Raw genomic sequence first — 15911 nt, 5'->3', positions numbered from 1 at the left:
GGGGATCGGTCTTTTCGCTCCTCCAAGCGTCCGACAACGTGCATTGGGCTATGCAGTCGGTTGCACCGCGGTAACACCGTGGAGTTGAACGGTATTCCCGCTCGTTCGTCTCGGTGTTGGGACCGGTTTGGATGCATATGTGATCAGCGCTGGAACAGCAACGGGCAATGGTGGACTACGGTGGACTGGCAATGCGGTACCATACATACCCCCGTACATTCGCCGTCAGGTTGCAACAAGGCAGTTCGGTTCTCTCCTATTTGTGTTCAACTGGCTGTGTATGCGCAATTACTACATCATGATGCTCGCCCATCTTGCATTTCTTTCTTTTGTCCACATTCGTCTGCCGCTTGAAGCCAAGATTCGGCGGGACAAAGACGCGAAAGTGGCACCGAAAGACGGACTGGAACAGTACACGTAGCGCGCGAACGTCGCTCGTTCTCAACTGGAAGCGAGCTCTGGGCGTGTGGCGGCCGTGGCTGCTGTCGCTGTCTCAGTCGTGGGTTGTGACGGCTCCGAAAGAAAGTGAAGTCGCTTGCGGCTTGTAGGAAAGGGCAATTTCAAACGACCCAATCAGGGCGCGGCGACATGCGCGGTCGAGCCGTGGCAGGGACGTCCCTTGGACGCGGCGTGGGTGTCGAGCAGGCACACGTAGCATCCTACTCGTCGTTGCCCTTACAGGACCAGCAGCCACACTCGGTACGGCCAGCCAGCGGGCGGGTAATCCAGGGCGTCGCGCGAGGCGGCCAATCAAACGCGACCTCGGGTTGTCGCACCTTTGTGTTCCTATCGTATAGAGCGCCAGAAGCAGATTGGCCGAGAATGACAGACACGGACGTCGCGACGACTCTCCCGTCGCCCGAGGACCTTAAGATGATCAACGAGATCGCGGCGCTTCTCGACGACGCGGGCTTGGCGTCCACATCACCGACGCCGTCCGTCAAGAGCGACGACGCGCCGGCGGCCAAGATTGTCAAGACGCAGCACTACTACCGCAAGCGGCAAAAGGACGAGCGCAAGTACCTCCACGACCAAGTCCAGGAGCTGAGCTCCAAGCTGTCGGTGATCACGACCATGAAGACGCTCGAGGCCGACCAGTGCTCGCACTGGGAAAAGGTCGCCCGCACGCAAAAGCTCGGGTCGCAAAAGGCGGCGCTCGAGAACGCGCGGCTCAAACGCGCCCTTGAAGATCAGCTCAAGCTCGCTGAAGCGCTCGACCAGCTTCTCGTCAAGCGCCCTCGCCTTGCGGTACTTGCGGCGATGAGAGTATGCAGCTCATATGTATTTTGGTAGACGTTTCCGACCATGGACGTCATCGACTGGAAGCTGCGCAAGCTGCCGATGGAGCCGAGTGCGCGCGAGGCGAGCTTCCACGCGATGCTAAATGACGCGTACGACCACGTCGACACGAACTTTCTTCAAAAAGGGCTGTACGACTCGATGGACCACCTCCGGTCGCTCGACGTGTCGGCCAACGAGACGGACGACGCGATCGTGATTGACGTCCAGAGCGTCCGCCAGATCGCGAGCAACTATTTAACGTGCAGCCAAAACTTTTGGTCGCTCCTGAGCGAGCACGAATACCTCAACCTCCCCAACGCCCACCTCCAAGTACGTCCACATATACGTGGGCTATCTCGAGACTGTGGCTAGGTGCTCGAACACTTTGGCACTGACGGCATCTACTTTCGACACCGCGCCCTCATGCCGCAGAAGAACCCGTACTCGCAGCTGCTCTGGGGCGTCAAGCGCTATTACGAGAAGAACCGCGTCGTGCTTGTCTTCAAGACGGTGCTTGAGGACCAGCGGTACCCGCCGGTGCCAGGCCTGTACATTGGCAACCACACGGCCGCGTACGCATTTCATTCCGATTTGAAACGACGTGCTGAGCCTTCAAATGACTAGGATCATCATTGAAGCTGTCGATGAAATGTGGACCTGCCGACGCATGCACATGCTCGGGCAGCTACCTGTCGAGCCGCCCAAGCAAAGCCCGCTGTCGTCGAACCCGAGCCACTTGATCTGCGACTTTATCTTGCACCAAATATCTCCAACCTTTGACGCGATCGAGAGCTTGATCGTTTAAACATCGTCAAGCCTTTTTCAATCTCATTTTGTACACATTTCCAAGGACACATGAGTGAATTTTCGCCCGTCGAGCGCAAGACGTTGTTGGCCGACGCGTTGCGCTGTCGACTCGAACGCCTCGACCCGACGGCAACAAGAGGTCGTGGTCAAGACGAGAGGGTGGGCCCTGTCCCTTGCGCAAGAAGTCAAGTTGGTCGTCGAAAAAACGTCGGCGAGCTTCGTGCAAGGCTCCGAGGCAAACCGCTACCACACGCCTGTGAGTGCAGTGCGAGCTGATTTCGAGCTGGCTGCCTTCGAGCTGGCTGCCTTCTCAACGCCACTCGTGTCTTTCGCTGCGAACCTCAAAGTAGTCTAATACTTGCACGTGTACCATCGTGCGCAGCTTCCTTGCCCCGCGCCCACACGATGCCCATGTCTGATTTCTTCTTTCTGCTTCTCTCGACCTTTCTCTGTGCCCTCCGGCTGCCACGTTATACACGCATCCAGCGCCCGCATTGGCCAAAAGACTGGCTTTTCAGCCAATAATTCTCGACGACATGACCGACGACAGCAATGAAGATGAAGCCTCGCTCCTCGCACCCTTGACCGACGACGATGACGAGCCCTTGATCGACGCCGCCATCATGGACAGCCTCCTCGACGAGCCGTGTCCCAGGCGCGTGCGGAAGCGGCAGAAGGACGAGCTTGTCTACCTGCGCAAGCAAGTGGCCGAGCTCAGCGCACACCTCGCCGCCCTTACGAACGACAACGCATCCAAGCTCCAGAACTGCAGCACGCGCTGGGAGCGTGTTGCGCAAAACCAAAAGATGGCGGCGCAGCAAGCGACGATGGAGAACGCGCGGCTCAAGCGGTCGCTCGAAGATCAGCTGCATTTGGCCACCGCGCTCGACAAGCTGCTTGTCAAGCGCCCCCGCCTCGCGGTGCGTCGTATCACGTGCTACTACTGCATCATGAAGCGTTCATACGGGTGTATACATAGGTTATGGCGGTAGCCGACACGGCCGACTGGAAGCTACGGCGTCTGCCGTCCGAGCCTGCTGCGCGCGCCGCCGCCTTGGACGCGATCCTAACCGACGCTTACGAGAACGTCGAGTCGCTCTTTGTGCGGTCCCGAATTCTCGACGCTGCACCGGGGCACCGCTCGCTGAGCGTCACCGAAGTCGATGATACGCTTTGCGTGGCCGTCGAGAGCGTGGCGGCCTTGCCCCACACCTTTATGGACGCGAGCAACAACGTATGGTCGTTCTGGGCGACCAGCGACGGCCTCCAGCTCGCGTTTGCTCGCTACGAGGTAGTACAACTCGAGTGCCTACTATCGGCGACCACTCCCAACAACCGGTAGCGCCTGCAAATGGTTGGCGACGACACGGTGTACTGTCGCGTCACAGCCTCCATGGACGAAGGCATGCCATGCATTGGCATGCTCTACGCCATCAAGCGCTTCGTCCAGGACAACCGCGTCATCTTTGTCCTCAAGACCATTCTGGACGACGAAAGCTACCCGTGGCCACGTGGCTTGCTTATTGGCAACCACACGGCGAGGTACGACGTACCAACTCTTGCGATACCACCCGTGCGATATTCTAGCATCGTCGTCGAGGCGGCCGGTGACAACCACTCCATTCGCCGCATGGTGGTCGCGGGCAAGATCTCGACCCAGCTCCCAGACGAGAGCCCTCTTCGTGGCGTGCCCACCACCATTGGCGAAGTCGTGCTCAAGATCGTACGACCCGTCTTTGACACGCTCGAGTTTCTCTTGAGCTAAGCACTTAACCGACGTGTCCCTTGAGCGTTTGCAAAGACGCCGCCGACGCTTGGTACATCGAGTGCAAACCCCAAGACACACCGACCCAGCTCACCGACCCATATATGTGTACCGGTATGCGGTGACGGCACTAGGTGTCTGGCGTCTTTGACGTAAGATCTATATAAGTTACTGTACGTGGAATAAGATTCATAGTGTCAGCGACGACGTCTTGTCCTCGAGGGTCCGGAACCCGTTTTCGACGACGAACGCAATGGCATCGATCGCAGGAAGGTTCAAGGCGCAGAGTGCACTGGATGGCGGTAGCTCGAGCGGATAGCGACCTTCGACTGCGATATGTCGGAGTGCGCCTCCTTTGACCGGCTCGACGACGATGCTACCAAAGTTATATCCTGAGCGAACGCTGCGAGTCGCCGTCTCTACCTTTGCGTTTCGTTGACAAGGATGAGGTGCGGTGGGGTCGGGTGGCGCTCGTCGCTCAGCATCGTTTTCAGCACGATCGTGACGCGCCCAGGCTCCACATACCGCTTGAGACCTGCGAGCGCAAAGAGCGTCGGCGTCGCCTCGACAAAACCGGTTTCAAGGTGGCAGTAGACACTGTCGGGGCCGAAGTCTTCGCACGCAGTCTGGTCGGTCATCGTCAATGCACGCGCAGACGACATTTAGGGAAAAGACAGGCTACCTCGGCACTGGTACCGCATGACGCGTGGCACGCCACATTCCAATTCGACCAAATCGCTTCGCTGAGCGCTTCGTAGTCGGCAGCGACAAAGGTCGTGCTGACGTACGTCACGGCGGCCACGTCACTTGTCTCGCTCGTGATCGACAAGTGTCGGTGCCCGATCGGGTGCTCGAAGAGCTGCGTCCGAATGTCCATGGCCTCCCGGCTCCGAAAGGAATCGTCCAAGAGCGCGTGGAGGGTCTCGGCGCGCTTCTGCGTCTCACGGGGCATGCACCGTAGCTGCCAACTCTCGAGGGGAAGACGCTCCGGCGGCTACGCAAACAAAGGTCGCTAGAGGTACGCCGAGCTGACAATGTACCACTGCGCGACGGTGCTTGACAAGCAAGCGCTCGAGCGTCGCTATAAGTTGTCGCTGCTCGTGGACCGCGCGACGGAGCCGCGTGGAGTCGAACAATGCACTCTCGACCTCGAGCTTTTGGCGCCGGGCGACCTTTTCCCAGCCGTCGGTACTGCGCTGAACTTGCAGCCGCTTGGCCTCGACGAGCAACGCGAGGGTCGCGCTCAAGCTGGCGACTTGGGTGCGCAGCGCCGCCATCTCGACCTTCTGGCGCTTCTGGTAGTGCTCGGACGGGCGACCTTCGTCCATGAGGCTCTCCATGATCGCCGCATCCATCGCGTCCAGGCCAGCGCTCATGTCCATATGGCGGAGTGCCACTACTTTGACGCGCCCTGATTGGCTGCACGTTTCGATCCGCGAGCGTCTCGGCGTGGCAGATCGGCGCATGACGTGGCGCGAGGAGCGGCGTTCAGTTTACATGCCGTTTCAACTCGTCCAACCAAACCAAGAAACTTTGCCCAGACGCTGACAAAACACCTCGCTGTGGCTGCTGTGGTTCGACTGGATGCGACCACGTGCGCGTTGTCTTGGTTGCTGTCCGGACGAACGCCAGGCAGCGCTGGCCACTCATGCGCCTGTCACCTGTGAGTAAACGCAGGACCAAACGCGGAGAACAGTCGACTGCAATGCATCGCATTTATATGACGTGCAGGTACATGTATGTAGCTGTCATAAATCCGCGGCAAGCTCTGCGTTTTGCTCGTCGTGGGGCGATCTGGACGACTTTGACTGCGCACCGGAACTATTCCTCCTACAAAGTTAGATGCATCGTGTTGGTCGAGGGTTATTGACCCTTGGTGTTGTGTAGTAATTAATATAATCGGCGCGACGCAATACTATTGGACGCGACTTGAGCGTCAACAACGAACGCACAAGCAGACACGACCCCATCAACGCCTTCACTGCACTACACCCCTTCCAAATGCGTTCAGCCCAAATGTCAACACAACAGAGACGCACGCAGGGGTTATACGCTTAGCTAAAGAGTTGCTCGAGCGTGTCAAAGACAAGGCGGACCATCTTGAGGACGGCGTCGCTCACGTGGAGGTTTTGGTGGCGCAAAGGGTTCTCCATCGGGGGTTGGGCAGGCAATTTACCCTGGACGACGACGCGACGCGACGTTAAATCGGGTCCGATCGCTTGGGCAACCATACTACAAACACAAACCCGAGTATAGAATATACACTCGGTTGATAGGCTTCGTACCACGCCGAGTAGTTGCCGACGAGAACGCCGGGGGGCACAGGATGCGACTCGTCGTCGAGGATGGTTTTCTGGACGATAATGACGCGGTCGCCAAGCACGTAGCGCTTGATCGCGTACATGAGATACATGCACGGCATCGTCGCATCGAGGCTAACGCTCATGCGAACATAGACGCCGTTCTCACCAAACCGGTCCACAATCTACGAGGTATCAGAAATCACATTCTGAATGGACGACTCACCTCGAGGCGCAAGTGGTGTGACGTGGGTGCGCCAGACGCATTCCAGACGGACCAGAAGCGGTCGCCAACCTCCAAATACGGTCCAATGACGTTGACCACGCTTTTGATGGAGACGAGAATCATGTCATTGTCTTCCGAGATCCCCAGTGACCGGTGCCCCGGTGGGTCGTCCCAGATACCACTTCGCACATACATTGTTTCGAGGGCTTGGTACGCATCGTCCACGATCGCGTGAAAGGCCGTGGCGCGGCGCGTGGGATCTGTCGGGAGGCGGCGCAGCTTCCAGTCAGCCATGTCCATCGTCGGCGTTGCCTAGACAAAGAGCAAACATGCGACGGTTTGGGCGGTAGCTACAGCGAAAGGGTACCGCGAGCCGCGGGCGCTTGGCCAGCACTTTTTCGAGGGCTGATGCCAGCGTGATCTGGTCTTCCATGACCCGTTTGAGGCGGGCGTTCTCAAGTGTCGCCATTTCCGATGCCAGTTTTTGGTTGCGCGCGACTTTTTCCCAATGGTTGCCGCTACTCTCCACTTGCAGTGCCTTGGTGTTGGTAAGCGCGTCGAGCTGGAGCTTCAAGTCGGCGGCTTGTTGCCGGAGGTACGCGAGCTCGAGCTTTTGGCGCTGCTGGTAGTGCATTGGCTCACTCGACGGCGCGGGCGCGAGGATGCTGTTGACGATCGCCGCATCGAGGAGGTCGTTTGTCGCCAACGCGTCGCCCTCCATGTGTGGTCGCTGGCCGAAAGTGCGCACTCGGATTGGCTGGACGTTTCACTTTGCCCTTTGGCCGACCAATCACGGACCGCGGAGCCGAGTTTGGCCAAGCAAGCAATTTCGAACTCATTGCGAATCCAGAAACTGACTCCGCGCCAAGGCATCATAAGCTTTGCTGCATTTTGTGGTACGACGCGACCGTATCGTGAAAGTCCACTATACATGTACTACTACAATTGTAGTTCATACGACGAAACACAATTGCTAGCTCAAAATGGTTTCAAGTTCGTCGAAGACCGACCGGAGCAGCGTGAGGACGGTGTCGCTGATGCGAACGGGCGAGTGGTAGAGCGGGTTCTGCTGCGGCGCTTCCGCCGGCAATTTCCCTTCAACGACCATGCGCCGAATCGTGCGGTTGGCGCCTGCTGCCTGCACAAGGATACTACAGGCCATCGACATCATCAGTCGAGTGGTTCAGGCGTCGACATCGTACCACGCGTTGTGGTTGCCAATAAGTTGTCCGGGCGGCGGCGGGTGCATCTCGTCTTCAAGCACTGTCTTGAGAACAAAGACGATGCGATCTTGGAAGACAAAGCGCTTGATCGCATACATAATGTACACACAGGGTGCATGGTTCGTCGTGTCCAAGCTCGTCGACAGCTGCACGTAGACGCCACTCGCGCCAAAGTCCTCAATCCACTACACATCACTCTCCGTTTCGATCATGCTTGGACGCGAAATATACCTCCATGCGAACGTGCGGCAAGGACGCGGTGAGCTGGCCATGCCAGCGCGACCAGATCGCATCACTGCACGCAATGAAGTCCTTCTGGATGTCTGCGACACTCTGCATCGAGACGCGGATGCTGTCGTCGACCTCGTGGACGCTCAGGCGTCGGTGTCCGATCGGCGCGTCGAGGATGCTGGTGCGCACGAGGAGCGTCTCGAGGTGCGCATGCGCGTCGTCGAGCATCGCGTGGAAGGCGGCGGCGCGGCACGTCGGGTCCGACGGCAGTCGTCGGAGCTTCCAGTCGACAACGTCTTGGAGCGGCAGCGCCTACACCGCAATATCAAACACCACGTTGTCGACTTCTGTAGTCATTACGGCGAGGCGCGGCCGCTTCACGAGCAGCTTCTCGAGGGCGCCCGCGAGCTCGAGCTGGTCTTCGAGCCCGCGCTTGAGCCGCGTGTTTTCAATCGAAGCGCGCTGCGACGCGATCTTTAGGTTGCGCGCGGTGCGCTCCCAGTAGCCGACGTCCGGCGCCTGCCTCGCCGACGCTAGCGCGTCCAAGTGCGTCGAGAGCAATGCGACTTGACCGCGGAGGTACGCGAGCTCGGCGCGCTGCTTCTTCTGGTAGTGCGCCGGCGCCGGCGTGCTCAGGAGGCTGTCGACAATCGCAGCGTCGAGCTGCGCCTCGTCGTCGGACGACGACGTCGTCAGCGAGGTCGCATCCATCACGGCGAAATGACCCTTGTACGTGATTGGTCCGTTTTTTACCAAAATGGCCGCGGTGATCTGAGTGAGATGGCACGGGCGCGATGCGTACACTGACAAGATCGAAGTTCTAGTTGGGAGGTTGCCAGGTATTTGCATATTTATGAATGTGTTTCACGTTATCTTCATAATTACACAAAGATTTCCCATACATAGAGACTAGCAATCTCCTTCTTCTTCATTCGCTCGCCGGGCCGTGTGTATTTGCATATTGAACTAATGCCAATGAAACATGTATTACGAGGTAGATTGAGCGCACGTTGGACTTCAAATATAGACTATGCATACACGCGAATAGGGGTCTTCTCGTCGTGGATAAGATTCACATTGATCGGTGGCAGCCATTCAAAATCTTCCACGACGTCATCGATAGCATCCTCGGTGGCATTGGGGCCACCCACATACGGCGCTGCATCGTTCGGGATGGTTGCTGGCGCCGAAGGGGCCGTGGCTGGACGGCTCATGACGCCCGAGCTGGCAAAGTCCGCTTCACCGACGAGGGTTATGTCCATAGCTGGGATTGCTTGCGCCCGCCAGCTCGGGTCCATCGTGAGCTCGGTCACGTCCGAGAGTAAGCAGCTCATTTCGTCGTCATTGAAACGCGTGAGCTGAAATGACCACTCGGTCGCGGTCTCTGGCGGAGCGGCAGCCCATTCGGGAGGAGCATCGATAGCGCCATTAACCTCCAAACGCTTCCAGCAGCTTTGGCATTGACGCGAGCTACAACAGTGAAGTCAGTGGAGTCGTACTCGATCAGAGTAGTCTAGTCGCCCACGCACCATCGTGTTTGAACCAATTTGGCGACTTGGACCCACGGCCGTTGACGAGCCATCGCATCGCGCAGCCGCTGAATCTCATCTTCAGACCAAGGTCCAGTGTTCTTGCCGAGTGCTTCCGGGCTAAACGTGCTCAACCACTTCTGGCGGCACTCACAGGCAGGGCGGCCGGGAATGCGCTTTGCGGCCTCCTTCCATGTCTTCAAAGTGTCGAGTTTGAATGTTGCCAGCATTTCAAGCTACACGGATGGATGAGACGTGATGGAGATGATGCGATAGCGGAGCCCGTACCTCGTGCTCTTGCCACTTGTTTCTCGTAAGTTGGTGCACCGGCAGCATTGTTGTTGCTTGCGTCTTTTCTTCAAATGCGTACGCTAGGGCGGACCTCCGATGCACGATCCGGAGTATCAACTGAAGACCAGAACGAAATGTTTGATACAAACAAGGGAGCTATAGTAAATGCAAGATATTTTTCTGCACAAAACGCATGTCGCATAGTGTCAAGCTAATGTGCAAGACACGCAGGCAATACGATTGACTGGACACTATACACATGTCCAAGTAAGTTTTCATGCTCTAGGGCATTATTTGTCAACAATCAAGTTGGAGCCTACGCCTGTACGAGATGCCAACGAAGCGTTTAAACATCCAGAGTATCAAGCAACAGCTGGCCTATCACCTTCAGCTTTTGCAGGCGTGTACTCATCTCATTGGTTCATTTCACGATTAGTATCGTTATATCAGGTAACTTTCTTGAATTTACACTTGACACATGAAAAATAATAGGTGCGCCGATAATGCGCACACAACACAAGATCAATGTAAACCCAAAGCAGGAATCATACCTTCCATTTTACCATTGGGGCTTCATCTTGTACAAAACACTGGATTAGTAGTATATACCACAAGCATTTGATTGCATTTTGCGTGAATAGCCTCATGCCAGCAACATTTCTAGCGTTTGAAAAACCGACTGCATCATCTTGAAGACAGCGTCCGTGACGCTGAGCTCTTTCTGAAGCAGCGGGCTGTGCCGCGGTGGCTGGGCGGGCAAATTTCCTTCGACGCAGACGCGTCGGCACGTTCGATTCGCGCCGACAGCTTCCATGACAATACTACTGACACGTCGAATAAGATCATCCCATGTTGACGGCAAACATACCATGCTGTGTGGTTGCCCACGAGAAGGCCCGGAAGCACGGGCAACTTCTCGTCGTCGAGGACCGTTTTGAGCACAAAGACGACGCGCGAGTCACGAACGAAGCGCTTGATCGCGTAGTTGAGCTGCATACACGGGGTGGTCGCGTCGAGGCTAGTCGTGATCCGGACGTACACACCATCGACGCCAAAGCTCTGGAGGACCTACAAACACTGTAAATAAGCAACGCTTGACTTGGCGTATGCACCTCAAAACGCATGTGGGGCAGCGTCCCCGAGCATCCGCGCCACGTGGTCCACGTCTTCTCGCCGACCGAGAGGACGTTATCTGGTATTTCAATGACGTTTTTGACCGAAATCAAAATCGAGTCGCGGTCTTCAGTCACATTGAAAAGACGCTGCCCGATCGGCGCCTCCAGAATGCGCGACCGCAGGAAAAGTGACTCGAGGTTGGCAAACGCATCGTCGACGATCGCGTGAAAAGCTGCGCTCCGGCTCACTTCGTCCAGAGGCAGTCGCCGCAGTTTCCAGTCGGCCAAATCCAGCGACGGCGGCTCCTACCACCATAATCCGTTGAGATTGTGGAAATGGAGATGCGGGCGTGTACCGCAAGCCTCGGTCGCTTGACGAGCAAGCGTTCGAGCTCTTTGGCCACATGGAGCTGGTCTTCCAGCGCGCGCTTGAGGCGGCCGTTCTCTTGGCTTGCGCGGGTTGACGCCATCTTTTGGTCCCGCGCGATTTTCTCCCAAAACGTACATCCGGCGAGATCGTCAACCATGCGAGAACTCGTGAGCTCGACCAAGATGGCATTGAGCTGCTCGACTTGCTGGCGCAGGTACACGAGCTCTTCCTTTTGGCGGTCGACGCGCGGCGGGCGCGGCGGCAGCGATGGCTGATCCAGTTCAAAGTCGGCAAACACCGTCGCGATGACATCGGCGGTGGACGCCGGCTCCGGTGGCGCACAGGACAGCGGTGTTGTCATGGCGACAGCGGCTTCAATCCTATAGTGACGATCGCCGCGTCTTGGAATCTGTGCGTGCTCTTGTGTTGACGTGACCGGATGTGGACCAATGGCATCGCTGTATTTGCGTGAAATGCCTCCGTTGTCGCTGCCACGTCGTCGGCGACGAGTGTGGCCTGTTGAGTCATTCATCATCATGGACGCGAAAGGTACAGATTCTGTCAACTCGAATGACGGTGATCGTGGCCTCGAGGCTCTGTCGTGTGGGACGTGCACAGTGTACGACGGGACGCGGACTGACGTGAGCGCGCGTCGCTGTCGCATTGGCGTGTGGCCAGCACCAAGCATCTCAACGTGCACAGGAACGCTGCGTCTTCGCACAGGCTCTGCGCACTCGACAACCTCAAACGACCCTGCTCGCATTCGTGTCACGTGCTGTAGAAACGCGCGAGACGCAGCCGCCCGCATACACTTGCGTCAATTCATTCGCCTGGGTCGAATTGGATCATCACGATAGACATTTACTGCAGAATTCCCGACCGAAAAGTGCAATTTGGATGACTTGTTCGTTGGTGATCGGTCGTCCGTCACCTGCATCATGGCACAGCAAAATATTCAAAAGAGAGAAGCCCAGTGGGAAATGAGCGAGACCCAAAACCGCGGGAAATGAGCGCACGCGATGCGAATCGAGGGTCAACTTGACTCTCAAAGTGCAAACTTGTTGTTAGATTTAACCCGAGTCGGCACTCTGCGCCAAAGGCTCTCCCAAGGAATGGGAAGGGTAATTACGGGCAATTTGCATTGTTCCGCCGCTTGCAGCCTCTTTTAGGGCTCCGCTCATTTTTAACTCGCATTCCATAGCAAACACCATAGAGTCGCCAGCGTGCACCACTAAATCTTACCAGCGCGCCATTCATACGTCCCTCATCCGCAACGACAATCTAGAGTTGTCTAACACGCGCAAAGTCAAAGGTTCACCGCCCAAGACCCGTCTAACATATAACGCAAAGTAGACGGCTTGATCAACAATACTCGCGTTGCCCTATGGTATCCAGTGCGAGCACCTTGTCTCGAGACTGCTTATGTACATGAACCGTCCATGCCATGAGCAATGTGTGGTCCAGCACGAGGATGATACGTCGCGAATGCACTTGCTTCGCCCTGCGATCGGGTGGCTTGGGTTCCATTGGCTTTTAGATGACATGACATTCGGCAGGACCACGTATTTACCTCTCGACGATCCTTTAGTAGCGTGCGTGACGCGTCTCTACGTATCGACGGACAGCATATGCCAAACTACGCTACAGGACGGTGAAGTTGGAACGTCGTGCGGACACGGGAGGCTGCCACGTCAGGAGTGGCGCATCCGGATGATGAACATCTGCTGCATTGCCCAGGCTGTTGCGACGTTCACTTTCGGAAAACCAGAGAACACGGCGATGATGCTGTCCGAAGACGATGTGTTGGACGCGGCGATCATGGACAGCCTCTTGGACTCGGTCCTCGCTGCGCCGCCACGTCCCAACTACCAAGTGCGTCAGAGGCATGAGCTCGTGCACCTGCGCGACGAGGCCATGACGCTCACGGCACACCTCTCGGCGCTGCGCAGCATCAAGCGTGTCGAGGTCGAGGCGAGCACCGGCGCCTGGGAAAAGATTGCGCGCAACCAAAAGCTTGCGCTGGACACCGCGGTGCTTGAGAACACGCGCTTGAAGCGGGCGCTCGAAGACCATATCGAGTTTGCCGAGGCGCTCCAGCATGCTATGACCAAGCGGCCACGCCTCTCGGTACAAAATGCATCATACCAGCAGCAACTTATCAGTATGTCTCTAGTCGATGGCGGCCGCCGACTTTGTCGACTGGAAAGTCCGCCGTTTGCCGCTCGATCCCGTTGGGCGCCGCGCCGCCTTTGATGGCATGATGAACGACGCGTACAACGCCCTCGAGACGCTCTACGTGCGCTCCGGTATCCTCGACGCCGCGAGTGGCCATCACGTGGTGACGGTCCACGAAGCTGTCGATGCACTCTGCGTCAACATGAACAGCGTCGCCGAGGTCGCCAAAAACCATTATGCGTGCAGCGACTCAGTCTGGACGTTTATGAAGAGCAAGAGCAACGACATGTTGCCGCACGTCACATTCGAGGTCATCTACAATCTCTCATGGGCGACCATCTTAGCAGCGTGAGTAGGTCGTCGAGACCTTTGGCGACGACGGCATTTACATTCGCATCACGGCTGCGGCACAGGCGGGCACACCCTGCACGCACCTCATGTTCGCCATGAAGCGCTTTGTCGAAGACGATAAGATCACGCTGGTGCTCAAGACGTTCCTGGAAGACGCGAGCCACACGCCGCCTTCGGATGTCCTCGTTGGCAACCACACGGCCTGGTACGAATCATGGGAGTGAGAATGGACAGCAGCTTTACGGTGGCGTAGCGTCGTTTTCGAAGCGATGGGCAACCACCGAACCTGCCGGCGGTTCTGTGCCGAAGGCAAGTTCCCAACGACGGTGCCGGCGGCGAATCCGCTACTGCTCGAGCCGGTGCCGCCGTCGGACGCTCTGGCCAACCTCATGGAGCCCATCTTTACAGCCCTCGAAGAAAGCCTGCAATGAGATATCAGAGGTCGCGACCCATTTAATCTAGTCATGTGTATGTGTGCGAAGGCGGAACGGTGGGTTGTCGTCAGCGTGAAGACATACATGGAAATGACTGCCATTGTCTTGGCGATAGAGGCGCACAAGGTGAGATACGGCGTCGTGGCACATCCCTTATGACGAGGAAGCATCGGTAGCGCAATCGCCTGGATACGTCATCGGGCTGGATCAGGCATCCATCTTGCCGACCAAAGCTCATCCAGCATGTCGTCGGAAGGCAAAATAGTATGTTCCGGTGGCTTGCGTCTAGAATTCCTGGTTCAAAGTGCGATATGGCTGATTTTCTTATCTGAGCGTATGGGATGCCACGTCAGTCACTTGAAGTTGCCATAAAAATGAGCTACTTTTGATAAAAGAACCATTTAGACAGCGCATTTCTTGCAGCGATGGACCTGGCTTTCCTGGACGACGACGACGGATGGAGCGCGCCGCTGCTGATGGAGCCGTTCCTGGACTTTGCCGAGGAGCCTCTGCCTACGGACCTTTCTACACCCAGCACGGTCAAGGAGGAGACGCCGTTACCCGGCGAGACGCCTCAGAAGCGGTACCGCGAGCGCCAGAAGCGCGAGCTCGACTACCTTCGTAACCAAGTGACGCAGCTCACAGCGCACCTCTCGGTTGTGCAGAGCCTGCGTGGCCACAGTCACGACTCGCACTGGGAACAGGTCGCGCGCACCCAGCAGCGCGGCAGCCATCAGGCCCACAAGGAGAACACGCGTCTCAAGCGCGCGCTCGAGGAGCAGCTCGAGGTCGCCACCGTCTTGGAGCAGCTCCTCGTGAAGCGGCCCAAGCTCGCAGTACGCTTATCATCATCGTTGCTCTTGTTGGTGTTCACACATGACCATACAGGCTTTCCCGACACTGGACATGGTCGACGCCAAGCTCCGGCACCTCCCGATCGCCCCTGACGCCCGCCGCGCGAGCTTCCTCGCCATCATGGCCGACGCGTACGATCGCGTCGACACAACGCTACTTCGACGTGGCCTCCTTGACGCGCCCATTGGCCACCGGTCGTTCCGCGTGGAGCCGAGCACGAGCGGGTCGTCCATGTCGATCGATATTCAGTACGTGCACGCCCAAGGGCGCGACTACGTATCCGCCGCAGCTCACTTTTGGTCGATCTGGACGTCCGACCAAATGCTGCCCGGCACGTTTGACTCCAAGGTAACTACCTTCTTGGCTGTGCTTTGCGATGCTGAGGAGCGTTCTGGGTTAGGTCTTGGAGCGCTTTGGCGATGACACGGTGTACATGGAGCAGTTTGATACCTTTCATGGCACGGCGCCATACTTGCGGCGGCTCTGCGGCATGCAGCGCATCGTCGAAAAGCGGCGCATTGTGTTTGTCATGCGCACGATCCTCCACGACGCCAAGCACCCGCCCGTCGACGGTCTCTACATTGGGAACGACGCCGCCACGTACGCTCCATTTGTCTCTATCGTTTGGAAAATTCACAACTCGCTTTGGCCTAGGATCGTCTTTGAGCCCAAGGACACCAAATGGTGCATTCGCCGCATCAGTCTCGGCGGCGAGCTCCCGATTCAGCCGCCACCCGAGAACCCGCTCTTGCGAGAAAACCCGGCCGACCGCTTCATCTGCGACTTCGTGCTGCACGAAGTCACCCGCACGTGCGATGCCCTCGAGCGCATTCTAGCGTAAGCCGAGGATCGTAATCAGCATGATAACGTGTCGCACATGGCATTTGGGCACAGGACAAGAAACGCCAGTCGGATTGAGACACATGTGGTAATGTGGTCATAGTATCCGGATATGACC

General features: G+C 57.3%; 9 protein-coding genes across 10 annotated transcripts; 4 read left to right on the top strand and 5 right to left on the bottom strand.

Moving 5' to 3' along the window:
• Positions 1–373: 373 nt before the first annotated feature.
• Positions 374–2131, top strand: SDRG_05554 (hypothetical protein). Its single transcript, XM_008611276.1, has 4 exons — positions 374–1248; positions 1294–1611; positions 1654–1853; positions 1906–2131. Exons 1-4 carry the CDS (start codon positions 589–591, stop codon positions 2084–2086), a joined length of 1359 nt encoding a protein of 452 aa, XP_008609498.1. The 5' UTR covers positions 374–588; the 3' UTR covers positions 2087–2131.
• A 493-nt stretch (positions 2132–2624) lies between these two features.
• SDRG_05553 (hypothetical protein) lies at positions 2625–3853 on the top strand (the record flags this gene model as incomplete). Its single annotated transcript, XM_008611275.1, has 4 exons — positions 2625–3008; positions 3068–3379; positions 3431–3630; positions 3676–3853. The coding sequence occupies 4 exons, from the start codon at positions 2625–2627 to the stop codon at positions 3851–3853; spliced, it is 1074 nt and encodes a 357-aa protein (XP_008609497.1).
• A 141-nt stretch (positions 3854–3994) lies between these two features.
• Positions 3995–5241, bottom strand: SDRG_05552 (hypothetical protein). Its single transcript, XM_008611274.1, has 4 exons — positions 4894–5241; positions 4536–4847; positions 4277–4479; positions 3995–4229 (listed from the first exon to the last, which is right to left on the bottom strand). The coding sequence occupies exons 1-4, from the start codon at positions 5233–5235 to the stop codon at positions 4043–4045; spliced, it is 1044 nt and encodes a 347-aa protein (XP_008609496.1). The 5' UTR covers positions 5236–5241; the 3' UTR covers positions 3995–4042.
• A 629-nt stretch (positions 5242–5870) lies between these two features.
• SDRG_05551 (hypothetical protein) lies at positions 5871–7175 on the bottom strand. The gene is made up of 4 exons (XM_008611273.1): positions 6747–7175; positions 6380–6691; positions 6139–6338; positions 5871–6085 (listed from the first exon to the last, which is right to left on the bottom strand). Exons 1-4 carry the CDS (start codon positions 7098–7100, stop codon positions 5908–5910), a joined length of 1044 nt encoding a protein of 347 aa, XP_008609495.1. The 5' UTR covers positions 7101–7175; the 3' UTR covers positions 5871–5907.
• Positions 7176–7245: 70 nt separating this feature from the next.
• SDRG_05550 (hypothetical protein) lies at positions 7246–8666 on the bottom strand. Its single transcript, XM_008611272.1, has 4 exons — positions 8194–8666; positions 7834–8145; positions 7582–7787; positions 7246–7530 (listed from the first exon to the last, which is right to left on the bottom strand). The coding sequence occupies exons 1-4, from the start codon at positions 8542–8544 to the stop codon at positions 7353–7355; spliced, it is 1047 nt and encodes a 348-aa protein (XP_008609494.1). The 5' UTR covers positions 8545–8666; the 3' UTR covers positions 7246–7352.
• A 195-nt stretch (positions 8667–8861) lies between these two features.
• Positions 8862–9167, bottom strand: SDRG_05549 (hypothetical protein; the record flags this gene model as incomplete). Its single annotated transcript, XM_008611271.1, has 1 exon — positions 8862–9167. One exon carries the CDS (start codon positions 9165–9167, stop codon positions 8862–8864), a length of 306 nt encoding a protein of 101 aa, XP_008609493.1.
• A 1053-nt stretch (positions 9168–10220) lies between these two features.
• Positions 10221–11871, bottom strand: SDRG_05548. Of its 2 annotated transcripts, none has more exons than XM_008611269.1 (4): positions 11125–11871; positions 10766–11074; positions 10522–10721; positions 10221–10477 (listed from the first exon to the last, which is right to left on the bottom strand). In XM_008611269.1, the coding sequence occupies exons 1-4, from the start codon at positions 11824–11826 to the stop codon at positions 10297–10299; spliced, it is 1392 nt and encodes a 463-aa protein (XP_008609491.1). In that variant the 5' UTR covers positions 11827–11871; the 3' UTR covers positions 10221–10296. The 2 variants fall into 2 exon arrangements, with proteins under 2 accessions (XP_008609491.1, XP_008609492.1); XM_008611270.1 differs by having other exon boundaries at positions 10221–10474.
• A 980-nt stretch (positions 11872–12851) lies between these two features.
• Positions 12852–14282, top strand: SDRG_05547 (hypothetical protein; the record flags this gene model as incomplete). The annotated part of the gene is made up of 5 exons (XM_008611268.1): positions 12852–13265; positions 13312–13623; positions 13670–13869; positions 13918–14224; positions 14266–14282. The coding sequence occupies 4 exons, from the start codon at positions 12852–12854 to the stop codon at positions 14093–14095; spliced, it is 1104 nt and encodes a 367-aa protein (XP_008609490.1). The 3' UTR covers positions 14096–14224; positions 14266–14282.
• A 241-nt stretch (positions 14283–14523) lies between these two features.
• SDRG_05546 (hypothetical protein) lies at positions 14524–15794 on the top strand (the record flags this gene model as incomplete). Its single annotated transcript, XM_008611267.1, has 4 exons — positions 14524–14934; positions 14987–15301; positions 15354–15553; positions 15608–15794. The coding sequence occupies 4 exons, from the start codon at positions 14524–14526 to the stop codon at positions 15792–15794; spliced, it is 1113 nt and encodes a 370-aa protein (XP_008609489.1).
• Between the last annotated feature and the right edge of the window lie 117 nt (positions 15795–15911).

The sequence above is a fragment of the Saprolegnia diclina genome, assembly GCF_000281045.1.
Source record: "Saprolegnia diclina VS20 unplaced genomic scaffold supercont1.14, whole genome shotgun sequence".
NCBI classification, from domain to species: domain Eukaryota; phylum Oomycota; class Saprolegniomycetes; order Saprolegniales; family Saprolegniaceae; genus Saprolegnia; species Saprolegnia diclina.
Note: the sequence above shows the minus strand (reverse complement) of the source record. Positions and strands in the feature narration are given on the sequence as shown.